The sequence below is a fragment of the Dipteris shenzhenensis genome, chromosome 7, assembly GCF_047967505.1.
Source record: "Dipteris shenzhenensis isolate YYH24624 ecotype China chromosome 7, Dip_SZ_1.0, whole genome shotgun sequence".
In the NCBI taxonomy this organism is placed as follows: domain Eukaryota; kingdom Viridiplantae; phylum Streptophyta; class Polypodiopsida; order Gleicheniales; family Dipteridaceae; genus Dipteris; species Dipteris shenzhenensis.
The window spans coordinates 28,406,330-28,427,097 of record NC_141602.1 but is presented as its reverse complement, the minus strand read 5'-3'; the positions used below and the strand labels follow the sequence as shown (position 1 = coordinate 28,427,097).

General features: G+C 39.1%; 1 protein-coding gene across 2 annotated transcripts in view; it reads right to left on the bottom strand.

The window, feature by feature from the left end:
* Positions 1–3,304: 3,304 nt before the first annotated feature.
* LOC147900187 (uncharacterized) overlaps positions 3,305–20,768 on the bottom strand; it is a 108,402-nt gene continuing 90,938 nt past the window's right edge. Inside the window, exons 3-4 of one of the 2 annotated variants that reach the window (XM_087377141.1) lie at positions 3,604–3,842; positions 3,305–3,355 (exon numbers count right to left, since the gene is read on the bottom strand). In XM_087377141.1, coding sequence (XP_087233267.1) covers positions 3,622–3,842 — 221 coding nt within the window. In that variant the 3' untranslated portion in view covers positions 3,305–3,355; positions 3,604–3,621. Of the gene's footprint in view, positions 3,428–3,603; positions 3,843–20,768 lie in introns of both variants that reach the window. The other variant, XM_087377140.1, reaches the window with a different exon arrangement.

Sequence of the window (20,768 nt, the reverse complement as noted above, 5' to 3'; positions counted from 1 at the left end):
ACACACACACACACACACACACAAAGAACCCTTGAGGAACCCCTATTTCCCTTAGCACCACCATGAGATTGTTGTTTAATAGGGATTACAAATAGCTCTAGGCCAATGAGGAACTAATGTCTACAAATGGTTTTAATGGGGGTATATGGGATAGTGCACACATATGATTAGATTGGTGATATAAGGAGAGGGAGTTTACTATGGTTAGCGCAGTGAGATTCATGGAACTAATTATGCATTTACACCTATTGCCGTGGAAGCTATTTCCAAGGATGATTATCTGTAATGGATATCTGGTGTACTTTGAAATTGTACTTGAGCCAAGCTTTAAGCTTTATTATATGTATTACAAATTTATTACGAAGAGATGTAGGTAGGGATTGGTTTGAAGAGAGACTTCAATGGTTAGAATTTGTTATAAGAAGTACTCATCACTGCTTGATGTGATGACATTAGGGAAAAAGATGGGGATCATGTATCACCCAATATTATTGAAGAAGATGAATTAGAGCATCAAGTCCTAGGTAGATGTACAGTAGATGATGATGATATAGGTGATCAATTGATTATACATCTAGAGATTGCCTTATTTGGTGCACTGGACTTTGCTCAGGACGAAGCCATTGATGTAAATCCTACTAATTGATTTTTTTGCCCCATCAACAAGGCTTTTTTATATTTGCCCCTTTCACTTTTATAGTGGCATTATGTACATTTATATATTGAATTCACCGTGAATACATGAGTATTTTGATCTCAAACTTGGTGTACATGCTCTCATATTTTTTAGCTTTCAAATGATAAAACTTGTAGCAAAAAATTATTATGGGCCTTATTGCAAAAAAGGTTATGTAATTCCATCGGTATGGAAATTTTTTACCGGTACTCTAGTAAAAATTCTTCTGATAATGTTGCTATATATTGACACTCACTAGTATTGGTATATACCGACACTCTTTAGTGTCGATATATACCTACACCAATACCAATAGAAAATCCGCCCTGCACGGTATCAATAGTTTTTGCACCTACACATGCTAAACATCGATAGGGAAATGTCAAGAAAGGACAAAGGTGTAGTAGTGCCAGAGCCACATACTTCAAGAACCATGATGCATGGTGCCATAGTAGCAAGCTATGGAGTGCACAGCCCCATGTGTCCAACATGGTGGCCTACACAGAAACATACATCATGCAATAAGACCACTCACTTTGGGCCATTGAATTGGTAGAATGTGCCACTATGTCAATAGTCACCACGGGGGATTCACTAGTAGTAATAAGGAGACATCACCTGCGTGTAATAAATATATGAAAATTCCCCTTATCTACCCCCTATTTATGGGACCTTACCTTATAAAATGTACCTTCCTTCCCTTATATAACCCCCTTCCCTTACTCATGTGGTACCATACGATAAACCCTAGTGGACCCCCCGGGATAGTCACCACCTATAATGGTTACTATCAACCATCATGACTGTTGAAATGGGTCACTAGACAATCCTTGCGATATAGTTGATGTGGGCCATTGAAGTAAATAACATATGCCATTGTGGTGGTAGTCATCACTTGCAGTAGTTGACGTGACCACCCCAATAGATATTGGACATGGGTTATAGGGTTGATTCCAGCCATCGTGGTAGTCAATTTGACTATTTTGAGCTTGCATAATGCCAAATGTCCTCTACCAAGGATCCCAATTATGGCTTCATATAGCACACCTACACAATGCGATGTGCTATGTATCCAAATTAGCACGATGATTTTAATAGAATAACTATAGCTTCCATGTAGCATAATCAATTCAATAGCACCAGTAGTATTTTGTTTTGAAAGAGTATGTATAGATATGGTAGTTGGTAAAAGATCAAGGCAGGTTAAAATTTGTGGTCATCCAATGTGATAATCATCACACCACTAGAAGATCCGATGAGAAGGTGATTGTTACACATCAATTTGGTGATCCAATCCACTAGCACTTGTCACGATGCACCCCCAAATAGTTTTGTGAATGGCCACACCTGATTATGCAATGCTTTGATCCCTTCATGTAAAATATAGATAAGAATCAAAATACTTTGATTGCATCATAAGTACTTGTTATCATTGTTTTTGTTGGAGAGTGTAATAGCTATGGGTTGTTTTGATCTTTGTTCTAAAGATTGAGCCTTTTTTTGAGAATATTCAATAAGAGAGTTTTGAGTGCTATATATAAACAATATGCTCTAAGTAGAGCTTAGACTTTGGTCTAGTTTTGTTCTGAATTATGGTTTATAATATTTGGTATTCCTCTATTGTTTGTTATATGCATGTTTCTATTTCCTTCTAGGTTGGGTTAGATTAATTGTTATGCTGATGTGATCTTTCGCAAGTGATTTTAGCCTTCCATTATTATTTTTATATCATTGATCAAAGTGTGGGCAAGTGTAGGTATGCAACATGCATGATTTGCATGGGGATTGAATGGAAAAATCATAGAATATATGGCACCTTTGGACACGTGATCAAAATAGGATGTACCATGAAATTTTGTCTGAAGCAATAATGAGAAATATTGCCCAAAAGCTCAACAAATGTTCTAATCAACAATGTCTCACATATTTTGTCCAAGGAAACATTGAGTAAGAATTTTCTTTTATAAGGTACAAAAAGAGGGGAATGGGATGGTACATCATGAAGAAATGGATGGACTCGGTGCTTTCACTTGCACAGTACAAGAAAAGAACTCATACGCGATCATTGACTCTTAAGAGAATATTTCAAAATAGATAAGCTTTTTGTTTCTCTCGATTATCAAATATATGTCTTTGTTCTTTGTAAAGCATCATATTTGGAATGAGGGATCTTTTATGGAGGTCAAAAGCTTTAATGTAGTTGATTTGGGCCAAATGTAGCACGTGGTGTAATTCAATTTTCTTCTAGCTGCGATTGTAGCTCAATTGGTTTGTCTAGTTTGATATAGATGCTAATTTCCCTTCCTTGAATTGATGTTTGCAATAAAAGCAAATACTAGTACCAAGGACTTCTAGAGAGGAGCCACTAGGTAACTCCTCAACATGGGGGAGTCGAGAAGTGCTCATAATATGGCTCATGGCCAGAGGCCACTCGTCACATTCAGAGTACTTTCCTCCGTGGAAATTGTGGAAAACAGAGTATGCGCATAATGGTAGAATAGTTGTATTGACGGGTTGATTCGATTACATCTTGTAGGAGCACGAAGGTGACGGTTACATAAGGCCATGAAGTAGTCACATAGGGCCTTGAAGTAGCAATACAAACAACAAATGCAAAGGCGTAGTCTACTCATGACGTGAAGGCCTTATGGAACTGCAATGGCAAGGACTGTGGAATGTCTGCATGGCAAGAACTACGTACTGCGTTTAGCAAGCAGCTGATCAAGGGAGCGTTTGCCAAGATCAACAACTCTGCAATGGAAACAAACTCTCACGAACGTTGTAATTAATTACACAGCTAATATGCTCTCGAAGTAGCAAATTAGAAATACAGAATAGCAAATGCAAAGACGTGGAGGCGTTATGTCGAACTGCATATTGGCGAGGACTTGCAAAGACTTTGGAACTCCATGGCAAAGACTACGTACCGTTTTTGAGAAAGCAGCTCAAGGAAGGGCTTGTTGCCTCGAAGCTTTACCTCCAGGTCCTCCTTGACCTCCAGGCGCTAGCCCTCCAGGTCCTTCTCCACCTCCAGTTCCTCCTTGTCCGAAGCCTCCAGCTCCCGGTCCTCCTTGACCTCCAGGGCGCACCTGCCCTCCAGGCCCTCCTCCACCTCCTGGTCCTACTCCACCTCCTGGTCCTCCTGGTCCTACACCTCCTCCTGGTCCTAAACCTCCTCCTGGTCCTCCTGATGCTACACCTCCTCCTGGTCCTCCTCCACCTCCTTGACCTCGCCCTCCAGGTCCTCCAAGACCTCCAGGTCCTACAGCTCCTCCTGGTCCTCCTTGAAGTAGAGGCCCCTCACCTCCCGGTCCTCCCTGATTTCCAGGTCCTCCTTGACCTGCCGTTCCCTGACCTCCAGGTCCGAAGATTCCACCTCCCGGTCCTCCTTGACCCCCTGGCCCCTCACCTCCAGGCCCTCCCTGTCCAAAGGCTCCACCTCCCGCTACACCTTGATCAGCAGGCCCCCCCTCACCTCCAGGCCCTCCCTGTCCAAAGGCTCCACCTCCCGCTACACCTTGATCTCCAGGTCCCCCCTGACCTCCAGGCCCTACTTGAGCTCCCGGTCCTCCCTGACCTCCGGGGCCTCCACCTTGAGCCTCCGCTCCCCATGAGCTGACGGCGATCAGCAACAATAGCAGAATACTAGCCAGAAAAAGCATGCTCTTTGGAGCCATGATTCGTGAGAAGCTCACAACAAACTCAATCCGGGAATGGGTTGGATGGCGGAGGTCGATGGCTCGAATTTATAAGTTCGGCGATGCGTATCTTAACGGTGATGCACATCTATTGGTAATTTTTGTTTTCCGGGACGCACATGTCGGTAGAGGCCGAGAGTCACGTCACAGAGACGAGCATCCACTATCCAGCAGGGTGGACAGTGCCAAGTTCCGACCCTCTTAACGAAGGGACGTCCGGCATAAAGGTTGAACGGACAATGCCTTCATCACCTCTGCTGAATTGGGCCTCTGAGCGAAATTAACGTCGTCAAGGTCCTTTGTCGATCCCTGTTAAAGATTGGCTGTTCTATCAGAGGCCCCTGTCTTGCAGAAGATGCATCAATGGTAATATCACGTATCTCTTGCTCTTCACACTCAACGTCCGAAAAATGTGAGGTGTTTGTTGCCTCTAGAGCTTGTGTAGCTGGTGGAGTCAGTCCCTCGTATCATCATTTATTAAAAGATGCATCAATAGGAGCATCATGTATCTCGTGCTCTTCAAACTCAGCGTCGGAACAAATGTGAGGTTTTTGTTGCAGTTTACAGCTTGTGTCGGTGGAGTCAGTCAATCGTAACGTCATGTATTTCCTCATAACTAATTACGTACGTGCATGCAAGTTTGTAAGAATCGTTTTTTTTAAATAATTTAGCAATACCGGCTTCTAGAAAGGAAGGACACCACTGTATATGGAACGGTATCTCCAATATGCATATGTTCACAGCTCCGAATGTGATTTAGATGGGAACCCATAATGATCTGGATCGGAACCATACATAATTCTAATGATTCTTCGAATTGCAGCTTCATGTCATGGCAATTTAGGTTTTCTCCATTGAAGCTTCATGTCATGGCAATTTAGGTTTTCTCCAAGATTATTAACGTGGCCGTATAGCTCCTATATTTAAAGTGTATCAAGTATGAACATGTTCTCCGTTTTTCAAAAATTTCGAGCATTTTGTCAAAGCATGTTTGTGAATATTCTATCATTTGGTGGAGTCAAATGATACATATTAATGAGAGTGCATTCAATGTTTTTTCTATTATTAAAGATTATATCTTGTGGTGTCATCATGTTCTAATGGTGATTTCTTTATTTACAAGTGTACATGGACCAACACTATAAAAGTGATTAATACTCACATAATTTAAAGATGAGTGTGCTTGAGTATCAGAAGTTTTGTTTCTTGCAAAGATACAACACTAGGCAACATTAAGATTGGACGCATCATCTTGATATCAAGCTCATACTTAAGTAAAATTTCACCTTGTATACAACGATTGCAAGATGAGTGAATTAGGATTGATACTTGTGCAATCTAGAGTTCTTCTCATCCACTTAGCTTCATTGTTTAATATTTCCATTTCTTTGTGCAATACACTTGGATCAACAATAATGTTTTTGGCCAAAAGTGACTCGAGTAAATATAAGTTTTCCATTGTTCTATTGCATGTTTTACCATGCAATAAACCTAAATATTGTGTGACAATGTTGATATACTATATGATAATTTCTACATATACCATTTGTTGTTTATCTATATTGCCCAATATTTATCTAATGCGCCAATTGCCTTCATCAAGCTTAAAAAATTGTGGCTTCTAATGTTTATTTTAAATGGAAGTTTATTCATATTTTAATAAGAAAAAAAGGCTCTCTTAAAAACCATGGGAGTATCAACCAATCCAAGACGAGTTGGTAGGGCATGGATAGCATTTTCATGAAGAGTAACTATATCAGCTAGTGTAAAGTATGGGAATACAAACAACATATATACCAGCAATAGGCGTATTTATGAAAATTGATAGTTCGTATCATTAAACAAGTACAAGCTTGGTACAACTAGGCCTTACAAAGACAAGCATGCTTACAAGACAACAATGTACTCCTAGCCAACCTATTATAGCAAGAATAGTTCATAGAGCATAGGTGCTCACGGTGGAAAAGCTAGCATTCTCCCCAAAGGGTATCAAAACATATGCCTAACTTGCATAACATTATCAAGAGTTATATTGGCTACTTTGTTCCACGTGGTAGTAGGAAATTCTATAAAATTGAGCTCCATTATGATTCGCTACATGATTATGTTGATTTTTCCTTTTTTAAATGTTCTTTATAACTTTTTCTCGTGAGTTTTTTGCCGTTCTTTTAAAGAATTTGGCTAGGTCTACGTGTGCATCCCAAAATCACCAGATATATGACCCTGTTTTAACTAACATGGGTATGAATCTATGCGAACATGCGTGCACATGGACCTCATGTGGACACACACACACACACACACAGAGGTGCACTATTTAGAAATTGTATGTATCACATGTGTTTGAGGGGTATTTGAAAAACCCCTCAACTAAATTTTTTCTTAAATAAAAAGACCCCTCTTTACTTATGAACTAAATGATTTATTTTTGAAGTTATATTTAAAAACCTCTCTTGTTATTGTAATCCTATTAAACTTTTCAAAGAGTTGAATTAAAATACCCCTCCTTTTGAATGCACATGGTACACTAAATTGTTTTTAGGTGAACCCCGAGAGAGAGAGAGAGAGAGGGAGAGAGAGAGAGAGAGAGAGAGGGGGGGGGGGGGAGGGGGAGGGGGAGAGGCAGATAGGCACATAGAGAGAGAGAGAGAGAGAGAGAGAGAGAGAGAGAGAGAGAGAGAGAGAGAGAGAGAGAGAGAGAGAGAGAGAGAGAGAGAGGGGGGGAGAGGGAGAGAGAGGAGGGGGGGGCCAGGGGGGTTAAAGTCAGGTATGATTTGTTGGCTTGGTCCCCTAATTTAAACATTGTGATATACTGTATTACTCTATTTAGTCATATTGAGTAGAGCTTATTGTTATTCAAGTGTGTAGCTTGCATATGTAAATGGCAAACCGATATCACCTTACTAATGACCTTCCCAACTAGATGTGTGGCTGGCAAGGATGATCTAGATCATCATGGCTTTTTATTGTGGTTCTTTGTTTGAATGGTGTATATGCTTAAGATTCAATAGTTAGTTTGATATGCCATGGCGCATATGCTTAAGATTCAATAGTCTATTACGAGTTGTGTTTCTTATAATAAGTTCTTATCTTCTTTTGTGAGTTTAATGATTTATTATTTATACTATATTTAGTCTCTTTAATCTTGCATGTATGCTTGCTTGTAATTTTTGTGTTTTTAGTATTTTATGACTTGTATTTCTTGTGATTTGATTTCAATGGTTAATTAGGTGCTTCATTGTTTAAATAATTTCTCTTTCTAAAATGCTGATTGTTGCATGTTTTAAATCAATTTCCAAATTTCCATAATGGTACCCAGGCCTTACTAGAAGATCAAGCTTTAGATGCTCATTTGTAAGCTTTCTTTGCAATATATCATAGGTTCAATAGAGGCAGAGATTCATAATGTTATATCTATGCCACAACTCCTAGAGGAAATGTAAGGCCAAATTTATAAAATGGTTTGTATAAACTTTCAAAAATATAGTGGGGTGAAAAGGTCCTAATTATGGGGTACCATTTACACATTTTATTCTCATTTATTAGCGATGTAAAAAGTTGATTGCATGTATTAGTTTACTTTGAACCCTTTACTTTTCCTATCAATGGAGTAGCAATGCTTTATATGTGGTTGTTAGAGTGGTAACTTTTCCTATCAATGGAGTGGCAAAGCTTTACGTTTGGTTGTTAGAGTGGAAAGAGATAGTGGATTCCAATTGACATTAGAAATAATGTGAATGACATGCTCAAAAGAGCATTTTCATGGACATTGGTAAAAAGCACCTTTGCTTAACACATTTTGTCTCTATGGGCTCCAACAGTGCCCAACGACCACCATAGCCCTTCACAATGCTGAGGGATCTCACGGCGGGCCCTGCACAACCTTGTTCAACCGTATGCAGCAAAGAGAGGCAAGAGAGAATGTGGCATAGCGATTCAATCTCTTGAATCATCCTTTTTGTGTATGCGGAGTCCCAACCCTGATCACTCCTTACAAAAGAACATAAGAGGGAATTCAAATAATTTGAGATTGATGCTAGAAGAGCAAGATATTCCCAGGTCCATACATTATCAAAAAAACAACTATTGAAGTCCTGCAAAAAGTGGGAGTCTCTTGCTTACCATGATGGAGAATTTGCTACCGGCAGGTTGGGAGGTCACCTTGTGCAGGATGGGATATTTATTTGAGGATCTCCTCAGAAAAGGAAACTCCACAAATATTATTGAAAATAAGCATTTCATGGCTTATTTTTAGCTTCAAGCAGATCTAACCACAGGCTATGAAAAAGAGATAGACCACAAGGACACCGATGAGATTACCTTGAAGATCATAATGTCCCAGTTGATGATGATGAAAAGATGGACTTACATGACCCGTTCAGAGAGAGGTTGGTGGATGAAGACAAACATGATGATGCCTTCTTTGATAATTATGGCTCGCAGGGTTATGAAAAAAGGCCACTACGACAATACTTAGCGGTATGAACTCTCTATTTCTCACTAAATACAATTTTTTAAATAAGATTTAAATTTAAAGATAATGAATCTAATCTCTCATATTTGTTTACAGGCAATAGAGGGAGAAGAAATGGATGAAGTCAACACGGAGGCACTCCCTTCTACTTCAACACCCTTCTACTTCAACAATGCAACCACCTCTAAATTTGATTGAAGAATCCCATGAGCACAAGAGCTTTAAAGACACCACGGAAAAGCAGAATGACCCCAAACATAGAATACAAGCTATGATAGAGACCCATTCTGCAAATTTAGCTGCATTGGATAAAATGGAGAGCTCATTTGAAGTTAGGATCGTTTTGAAACGAGAACCTCAGTATTTGAGCTTTGGTAGAGAGGAGGTTTCAATCCTCTCCAATCCTTTAAAAGAGGTTAATGACAATGTTATCTTGGCCATTCTCAGGTAACGTTTCTTTATTTGTTGCTACTTCAATGAGCTAACATTTGTTTATTTATTCACAGTGTAGTTATATATCAGTTTCCTAGTGTAGAATGCAAATCAATTCTATGAGCTAACGTTTGTTTATTTCTTGGTGCAGTGTAGTTATTTCTCAGCTTCCTAGTGCAGTGCAACATCGTGTCTACATGCTCAATGCTCTCCTTTCTTCTATTCTTAGCTCTCCTCAAAAGACTATAGAAGATGTTTGTACTTGGTTAAGCCCTTTGAATTTAGATGGGGTGCGAGTCATCTTAATGCCTTATCATGAGGCATAAGTATCAACTGTAACCTTATTTTTAATATTTCTTTGGCAAGTTTGTGTAAAACAATAATCTTTTTTATTCTGGTCATGTAGCTCACATTGGAGTCTGATTGTCTGGGACCTTGAACTCAACCGTTTGTGGTTTGTGAATTCAATGGAAGGCTATCATGCCAACTCCCCAAGGTAATTATTCTCTTAATATTTTTGATACTTTCTTATTTTGTATCTTATGATCATGACATATTAATATATTCAATATGTCATGATGGATAGTGCTACATATCGGCTAGTATCTGCTGTTAGAACAACCACAGAGCAACAAGATCGAGTAGAATTCAAAAGACATCTGCCAGTGGAGCAAAAAGATGGGCACAACTGTGGGTGGAGAGTTGCCTACAACTGCATGTTGTTTCTTAGAGAGATTTTTGATTTGGAGTTACCAGTCAAAATGGAATCATATACAGAAGCCGATCTGCTAGCATTTCAGGCTGAGAGTATTCAGCATCTAATTACTACCATTGGGAAACAACCTGAAAATATGACTACATTACAGCATGTATAAAACCTTATCTTTATACTTGTATGCTTGTTCAAGCCTTTAATTGGGATGTGTAAATCTCATAACTTTTTTATATTTTCCTCTAAGAGGAGAAAAGACTGAGTCTAATGAAAGCATGCTATCTTTATATTTCTATGATTATTTAAACCTTTATTTTTATTTGGGATGTGTAAATCTCATACTTTTTAAAATTTTCCTCCAAGAGGAGGACAGACTCACTCTAATGAAAGCATGTATGAAACCTTACTTTTTAAATTTTTGCTCCAAGCGGAGGAGAAACTCACTCTAATGAAAGCATGTATGAAACCTTATCTACTTGTTTAAGCCTTTATTTGGGATGTATACATCACATAACTTTTTTATATTTTTATAGCAGAAGGAGGATGTAGAAGACATAGCAAGTGAAGAAGAATACGATGTAGACTACTCTCTCAATAAGATGAGTCATGAAAATATGAATCTATTGGAGTAGATTGGAAGTTCATTCACCGCTATGTTGTTAATTCGACAACCACCTCATTTTTTTGAATTTGGTGAAGAAGAGATTTCAATCCTCTTGAATCCTAAGAAAGAGGTTAATGTCAAAGTCATTACAACCATCCTCAGGTTTGATGCAGCCTTTTCCTTGGCTTTATACTTTGCTTGTTTTGATTAAACCCAAGAAGCTAATACTTTTTTTTTAAATATAGTAATGTTATAGTAAATTTTCTGCAAAATATACAAAGCGTTTCATATATGCTCGATCCTCGTATTTCAGAAGTGCTTAGCAACAAAGAAGAAACCATAGAGGATGTTTGCAAGTGGTTGAAGCACGTTCCTATGAATGATGCACGAGTTATTTTTACATCATATTATGAGAAGTAAGCATCAAACCCTACTTGTTTTTTCTATTGCATTGCTAGAATTGTCTCAAACACAATAATTATTCTTTATTGATAATGCAGCTCACATTGGAGTCTGGTAGTCGTGGACATCCTTGCGAAGAAGTGCTTCTTTGCCAACTCAATGATATCCGTCCATGGCACTGTGTTAGAGTAAGTATAGACTACACTTGTTGCAGTCACTTCTTGACATGTAGATTCATATGCAATGCACATATTCACTGTTGTTATATGTTTTGATTTGCAGATCAGCTCGAAAGTTAGTAGGTGCTATCGACACAATAATGCAGCAATGTGACTTGGCACAACAAATAGAGTATATAACATGTCAGGTATCACATCAAGAGAATAGCCACATCTATAATTGTGGATGGAGGGTGGGCTACAATTGCTTTTTGGTACTTGGTCAAATTTTTGAGATACAAAATGACACCACACTGTCAACATATACAGATTTGCATCTCTATGCATTTATAACATGTACCATTCGAGCAATCATTAAGGGCGACATTATGGAATCTCCCACAAGGCAAATAGATAATGGCTCAGAGGAGTGCGAAATGAATGCCGTCAAAGAGTCAAAGGGGATAAAAGACCTCAACTCTATAAACATGGCTTCATTGGAAGAATTGGGAAGCTCTTTTAATGTTAGGGTTATGATTCAACATAGACCTCAGTATTTTGAATTTGGGGGAGAGGAGATTTTAATCCTCTCTAGAGCTTCAAATGAGGTCAATAACAACGTTATGATGGCCATTCTCAGGTTTGATACAAACTTTTTCTCTGCTTGATAATTCAATATTTTGATTAAATCTAATAAGCTAATATTCATTTATTTGTTGGGGTAGTATAGTTATCTCACGATTTGGTAGAGCCGTACAAAATCATGTGTATATGTTGGATTCCCTCCTTTCTCCTATACTTAGCGATAGCAAAAAGACAATAGCCGATGTTTGTAAATGGTTACAGCCTTTACATTTACATGGCGTGCGAGTCCTATTTATGGCATATCACAAGATGTAAGTATCATGGCAACCTTTATTTTCATCTTATACTTGCAACATTGTGTTAAATAATAATGGTTCTTAATTATTCGTGTAGGGAACATTGGAGTCTGGTGGTTTGGAACCTTGAAGACAACTATTTTTGGTTTGTTAACTCGATTGCATGCTTTCATGGCTCAGTGCAAACGTAAGTATTCTATTAATCTGTTGTTACTTCTATATTCTGTACCTTATGTAATAGACACACTAAGTTTTTTAAATATGTCATGATGAGCAGGTCGATTGAGAAGTTGGTATCTGCTATCAGAGAAATAGGACAGTACAAAGACTCGGTAGACTTCCAAAAGCATTTAGTAGTAGAGCAGGAAGATGGGCATAGTTGTGGGTGCAGAGTTGCCTACAACTGCATGTTGATTTTCAAAGAAATTTTCTCACTTAAGCCACAGATCTCATCGGAAGACTCTTTGGAGCTCAAATATTCAAAGCAGGATATACAATTGTTTAGGGCTGAAATCATTCGAGACCTAATTGCTGCCATTAGAATACAATGTGCAACTGAAGCAATATCAGAGCTTGCATTTAAGGAAGAGGAGACTGAGTCTACTGTGAAAGCACTGCACACTACAAAAGAAGTAGAGACCCAGTGTACACCTACAGCACCACAGCCTCCACTGGAAGCATCAGAAGAGTTGCCACAGCCTCCGCTTGCATTTAAGGAAGAGGATACTGAGTCTACTCCGAAAGCACTACATACTACAGAAGAAGTAGAGATTGAGTGTACATCTAGAGCACCACAGCCTCCATTGGAAGCATCAAAAGAGTTGCCACAGTCTCTACTAGAAGCATCAGAAGAGTTGTGATGCATGTATGATGTTGTGTTTGTATATATGCATGAGGAGCATATTCTCATGATGTTGTTTACTCCATGAATATTATGGTTGACATTTATTTGTTGCAATGTATGAATCATGATGTAGTTTTGTTGATTATACACCAATTTCTGACTTATTACTTAAGTGGCATTTAGTCATGATATTTATATATTTATTTCATGCACACAATTTTATGATATGAATGTGTGATGATGTGATTATTAGTAAATATAACCTTCTGTGATGAGAATTTTGATATGAATATGTGATGATGTAATATTTGTAATATATTTCATGGCAAAGTATCAATTCCCAATGCTCCATTCACTTAAAGTATAGCATTCCCAATGCTCTGCAAAATTTTATTCAGTTGGACAGTCTCCACTCAATTAAAGTAGAGCATTTCCAATGCTTCTCTCACTTTATTCCAACCCTTATCCTTATCATAGCGAACACATCGTGCCTTAGTGCACTTGTAATCTTCCATCGTAGTCCTTCCACAAACACTCTCTTATTTCTTACATCCTAGTCCTTCTGATTAACTTGTATTCATCTTTCACTTTACGTCTTCCCTCACTTTCTATCACTCTTGAAGGAGGGGCAGCTCACTGTGCATCCCTCGCTATTGCTCCCTCACTCTCCTTCTCCCACGTTCCCTCTAAGACAATGACTACCAACTTCATTTATTGAACTCAAATTCTGTCTTAGATCTCTTTTGTATGGACCAATGAAGGGAAAATCATTCGAGGAAGATATGTTATGCACATGGCTGCTTGATTTGAACTCAGCAGAAGAGGTGAATATCCTTAGCTTTCTTTTTTGCTTCTTTTAATCATGTACTTCTTATGCGAACAAGTTAAATTTTCGTACAGGATATGGCGGTGGCTAGAAGCTGTATTGAAAAAAATGGTGAAGATGAGGAAAGCCAAGAGAGAAAAGAAGAGTTGTTGAATGCTTACAAGTCGGCAGAAGATTCGAAACAAGTTGTGAGGAGAGTCTGTGAGAAGATTTGTGATGCTAGCCCTGGTTACGCATGGCCTGCAAGTTTAAAGTCTACTTGTTTTCATGAAGCCAATGCCATAGTAGGCACTTTCGAGGACATATGCTCTCTCTAATGACTTAATAGTCAAGTGATGGAAATTTAATTCCATAGAAATTCAAAGTAACTGTGAAATTTAATTCCATAGACTTATGTGTTTTCTAAAGTAATTGTAATAGACAAGAAATGAAACTACAGTTCCACAAAGAGTTTTTAGTTCTCTAATGTAAAGTTGTAATCGACAAGAGAGACAAAGATGACATCTTCTAGGCTGAGCTAATGGAAGGTGTTTTTTAACACCATATGGCTTTGAGTTATATGATCTACTTCTTGTACAAATGTGTCATGCTTTTTTTGAAATGTACTGTAGTTTTTTAAATGTACTCTAGTTTTTTTTCTAATTTTATTTTTTAAAATCTTACTTTTTGTCTCTTTTAACAACATGAAGTCCTCTTTTTTTAATGTACTCTAGTTTTAATAACATGTCACGTCAATTTTTCTAATTTGCTTTTTTAAAATCTTACTTTTTGACTCAAAGTTTTGTTTTATAAGAGCCTCTTTTTTTGAAATGCTTTATCCAAAATTATCTCACAAAACAAATTTGGACAGTGCACTAGTCCAAAATTAATGAAATAGGTGTTTCACATGCTTTCACTTGGACACATAGATGATTGCATGAATAATTGTGCCACACACTTTCATTCCACACTCTAAAAGCATGTATAAAAAAAAGATCTCTCACACACCCACAGAAAGGTCATACCTACATGCCAACCAATCTAATGATCAATGGTACACCACATGCACATGGATGCAAGTTCAAAAAAGATTCTGCCACTAAAGAGGATACGTAAAAAGAGCCCACTGCCTCAACCACGAGACCCCCTCCAGAGTTTGCAGCCATCTACATCCTCTTAACCACAACGACCATAGGCATTTGTGGTCTAGAGCGATAGCTCCGAAGAGGATTCAAGGCATGACCAAGAAGAACAAATGCCACCCCAGTCACCACCGGCCTACACAACCATTGACGGGGCCCAATCACTAAAACTTGTTTGGCTGCCCACACCAACTTATGCTCTCTCCTAGGAAGCAACATCTTACTTAGAGCAAAGGGGTCTAGGCAGTTTGCATGAGAGCCTAAAAGCCTTGGAGGATAGTCCTACAATAAACACATACATCATGGACTTTCTCCATTCTTACCACTCCAACAATGCAAAGGTTGGCAAGTATGATACAATCACTGTACATCAGAGCCCACTAAACATTATCCTCGACAGTACAGTCATTCAAAGGGCTTTCTCACTGCCAACACACGGTGCTAAATACCCTACATGGCCTGCCGATGCAAAGTTTCTCGAAGTACAGTCTCTTCTCACCAAGGGCACATTGTCCCATAGGGATGGCATATTGCTTCGCACAATCCTTAACCATCGCCTCAAGGAAGCAGCAAAATTCCTATCCACAATCCTGGGGGTTAAGTGCAGCAAGAATCGATCCCTTCCACTCCGCACATTTGTTTTGCTAAGTAGGAAGCTAAAACAATAGTTATATTAAGGATGAATTTAGATTCACAATGTACTAAAATTTTTTAGCACTACTAGAAATTACTAGAGATGTAGGTACTAACTACTATACCTCCTTGTCAATCTCTTGTCAATTGTTGCAAGTGCTAGCAAACAAAGTTATTACAAGTTCCGACTAGCACAATTATAGGTGCTAACCAACATATGATGTTTATTTTAGACCTCGGAGTATGAGATAAAGGAGACAACAGTCATGATGAATTATAGGTGCTCGTTATCAATATATTATCTTAAGTAGCAAGTGCTTATCAATATGGATGCTCATAGTGGTAAATGCTCATTAATGATGATAGATAGTACTCATAACAGAAAGTTAGTAGAGTTCAAAGTGTTACTAGTAGCCATAATGCTAGTCATCGTGTCAATAAGGTTGTAAGACTTAAGAAAGTTGTAACTATAAAGTAGATATGATGCTAGCTATCACTGTCAATACAACTGATTAGTATCCCATTGGAACTCTTTAGCTAGGTTTAAGGAGGTGCAAGTTCTTATTAATATGGATGTAAGTAGAGTGGCAAGTGGTAATCAACATTGAATATGGCTCAAGAATGGACACAAAATGTATTAGAGTAGATTAATGTTAGTTACTAGTCTTAATACAATTAAAGTGCTTAGTTAGCATAAGATATGTGGTTCAACAATGGATATATATGTAGTTGGATTATTTTAGAGCTAGTAACACTTAGTACAATTATAGTTACTAGTTAGAACTCCCATTGGAACTCATAGCTAAAGCCAAGGGAGATGCCAGTGTTGATGAATATGGATATAAACATAGTGGTAAGTGCTAATTAGCAAAAGATAAGGATGGATTTATATGTAGATAGAATCTATGTATCACATGCGTTCAAGGGGTATTTAAAACCCTCCTCAACTAAAATTTTCCTCCCAATAAAATCACCCCTCTTTACTTATGAACTAACAGATTTTTTTCGTAAGTTGAATTAAAAACCCCTTAAGTTATTGTAACCCTGTTAAATTATTTCCAAAAGTTGAATTCAAATACCCCTCCTTTTGAATGCATGTGGTACACTACATTTTTGTGAGGTGAACCCCCCAAGCTCCGACTTCTTCTCTTAATGATGTGTTTTAAAATCCTTGCACATGAGGATGTTAAAGGATTGCATTAAGAATCTTATGCCTGAGTCTTGTACCCATGTAAGTTGTCCTATCATTAGAGAATTCCACAGTATCAGAAGCAAGTCTTGGCTTCTTCTCTTCATGAATGGCATGTACACTAACGTACCTCCCTCTCCTATGCTTGTTGCTCTCTATTCCTTCTTAATAAGATGTCCTATGTATTGCATCATTGCATGTCTCCCTAGTCCTTGCTTTATTTTAAATGAAATTGTTCAATAAATCTACAAACCTATAGTTGAGCAAAATCCAAAATTTAGTAATGCTTTGAACAATCAAACACAATCATGAATTTGTAGTCAAGTCTCATAATTCCTCCATGAGTATTGAGACTCATTTCTATTACCTATGGAGAAATGTGTTAGAGAGGAAGAGATAGAGTGACTTATTCACTCCTTATTCATAAATATAGTTGAATTTGTCCACATATGATGGAGCAAAAAGCAATACTTCTATAGAGAAGTGAGAATTAAGAGGGAGCTAACTCATTGATTTATGAAAAGTGACGATCTTTTTGACAAATACCTAAGAAAAACATGAATTTGGTGCAATACATGGACCATAATGGGATAGTTGATTATGGATTTTAATGAGAAGGATTTGATTGGCCTATGAATCCTAACGATGCATAGGCTAGGAGGGACACACAGAGAGACTACCTTTTTCTTCCATGAGAGAGTGAGGGAGAGCATAAGGGAGATAGAGAGAGTTTGCATATAAAGAGAAGAAATGAATCCTAAGGATGCATTACCCAGGAGGGGGCATAGAAGTTGTACCTTTATGTCTATCAGAGATCAAGGGAGAGCATGAGGGAGACTGAGAGCATTTGCATAGGAAGACAAGACAAAGGTCATAACAGCTGGGAATTTGCTAGTCTTCTTTTGCACATATGAAAGAAAGAACTCACACATGGATTGTAACTGTTAAGCTAACAATTCTTTTAGTCCTTTTCTTTCTTTTTTCGAAATTTGAAATCAAGAACTCATTTTTTGTAATGTTGAAATAGCAAGAGACATAGACTTATATTTACTCTGCAGTCACTTATGGCTAAAAACATTATTGTTGATCCAAGTGTATTGCACAAAAAAATGGAAATATTAAACAATGAAGCTAAGTGGATGAGAAGAACTCTAGATTGCACAAGTATCAATCCTAATTCACTCATCTTGCAATCGTTGTATACAAGGTGAAATTTTACTTAAGTATGAGCGTGATATCAAGATGATGCGTCCAAACTTAATGTTGCCTAGTGTTGTACCTTTGCAAGAAACAAAACTTTTGATAGTCAAGCACACTCATCTTCAAATTATGTGAGTATTAATCACTTTTATAGTGTTGGTCCATGTACACTTGTAAATAAAGAAATCACCATTAGAACATGATGACACCACAAGATATAACCTTTAATAATAGAAAAAACATTGAATGCACTCTCATTAATATGTATCATCTGACTCCACCAAATTATAGAATATTCACAAACATGCTTTGACAAAATGCTCGAAATTTTTGAAAAACGGAGAACATGTTCATACTTGATACACTTTAAATATAGGAGCTATACGGCCACATTAATAATCTTGGAGAAAACCTAAATTGCCATGACATGAAGCTCCAATGGAGAAAACCTAAATTGCCATGACATGAAGCTGCAATTCGAAGAATCATTAGAATTATGTATGGTTCCGATCCAGATCATTATGGGTTCCCATCTAAATCACATTCGGAGCTGTGAACATATGCATATTGGAGATACCGTTCCATATACAGTGGTGTCCTTCCTTTCTAGAAGCTGGTATTGCTAAATTATTAAAATAAAACGATTCTTACAAACTTGCATGCACGTACGTAATTAGTTATGAGGAAATACATGACGTTACGATTGACTGACTCCACCGACACAAGCTGTAAACTGCAACAAAAACCTCACATTTGTTCGGACGCTGAGTTTGAAGAGCACGAGATACATGATGCTCCTATTGATGCATCTTTTAATAAATGATGATACGAGGGACTGACTCCACCAGCTACACAAGCTCTAGAGGCAACAAACACCTCACATTTTTCGGACGTTGAGTGTGAAGAACAAGAGATACGTGATATTACCATTGATGCATCTTCTGCAAGACAGGGGCCTCTGATAGAACAGCCAATCTTTAACAGGGATCGACAAAGGACCTTGACGACGTTAATTTCGCTCAGAGGCCCAATTCAGCAGAGGTGATGAAGGCATTGTCCGTTCAATTTTTATGCCGGACGTCCCTTCGTTAAGAGGGTCGGAACTTGGCACTGTCCACCCTGCTGGATAGTGGATGCTCGTCTCTGTGACGTGACTCTCGGCCTCTACCGACATGTGCGTCCCGGAAAACAAAAATTACCAATAGATGTGCATCACCGTTAAGATACGCATCGCCGAACTTATAAATTCGAGCCATCGACCTCCGCCATCCAACCCATTCCCGGATTGAGTTTGTTGTGAGCTTCTCACGAATCATGGCTCCAAAGAGCATGCTTTTTCTGGCTAGTATTCTGCTATTGTTGCTGATCGCCGTCAGCTCATGGGGAGCGGAGGCTCAAGGTGGAGGCCCCGGAGGTCAGGGAGGACCGGGAGCTCAAGTAGGGCCTGGAGGTCAGGGGGGACCTGGAGATCAAGGTGTAGCGGGAGGTGGAGCCTTTGGACAGGGAGGGCCTGGAGGTGAGGGGGGGCCTGCTGATCAAGGTGTAGCGGGAGGTGGAGCCTTTGGACAGGGAGGGCCTGGAGGTGAGGGGCCAGGGGGTCAAGGAGGACCGGGAGGTGGAATCTTCGGACCTGGAGGTCAGGGAACGGCAGGTCAAGGAGGGCCTGGAAGTCAGGGAGGACCGGGAGGTGAGGGGCCTCTACTTCAAGGAGGACCAAGAGGAGCTGTAGGACCTGGAGGTCTGGGAGGACCTGGAGGGCGAGGTCAAGGAGGTGGAGGAGGACCAGGAGGAGGTGTAGGATCAGGAGGACCAGGAGGAGGTTTAGGACCAGGAGGAGGTGTAGGACCAGGAGGAGTAGGAGGTGGAGTAGGACCAGGAGGTGGAGGAGGGCCTGGAGGGCAGGTGCGCCCTGGAGGTCAAGGAGGACCGGGAGCTGGAGGCTTCAGACAAGGAGGAACTGGAGGTGGAGAAGGACCTGGAGGGCTAGCGCCTGGAGGTCAAGGAGGACCTGGAGGTAAAGCTTCGAGGCAACAAGCCCTTCCTTGAGCTGCTTTCTCAAAAACGGTACGTAGTCTTTGCCATGGAGTTCCAAAGTCTTTGCAAGTCCTTGCCAATATGCAGTTCGACATAACGCCTCTACGTCTTTGCATTTGCTGTTCTGTATTTCTAATTTGCTACTTCGAGAGCATATTAGCTGTGTAATTAATTACAACGTTCGTGAGAGTTTGTTTCCATTGCAGAGCTGTTGATGTTGGCAAACGCTCCCTTGATCAGCTGCTTGCTAAACGCAGTACATAGTTCTTGCCATGCAGACGTTCCACAGTCCTTGCCATTGCAGTTCCATAAGGCATTCACGTCATGAGCAGACTACGTCTTTGCATTTGTTGTTTGTATTGCTACTTCAAGGCCTTATGTAACCATCACCTTCGTGCTCCTACAAGATGTAATCGAATCAACCCATCAATACAACTATTCTACCATTACGCGCATACTCTGTTTTCCACAATTTCCACAGAGGAAAGTACTTTGAATGTGACGAGTGGCCTCTGGCCATGAGCCATATTATGAGCACTTCTCGACTCCCCCATGTTGAGGAGTTACCTGGTGGCTCCTCTCTAGAAGTCCTTGGTACTAGTATTTGCTTTTATTGCAAACATCAATTCAAGGAAGGGAAATTAGCATCTATACCAAACTAGACAAACCAATTCAGCTACAATCGCAGCTAGAAGAAAATTGAATTACACCACGTGCTACATTTGGCCCAAATCAACTACATTAAAGCTTTTGACCTCCATAAAAGATCCCTCATTCCAAATATGATGCTTTACAAAGAACAAAGACATATATTTGATAATCGAGAGAAACAAAAAGCTTATCTATTTTGAAAGATTCTCTTAAGAGTCAATGATCACGTATGA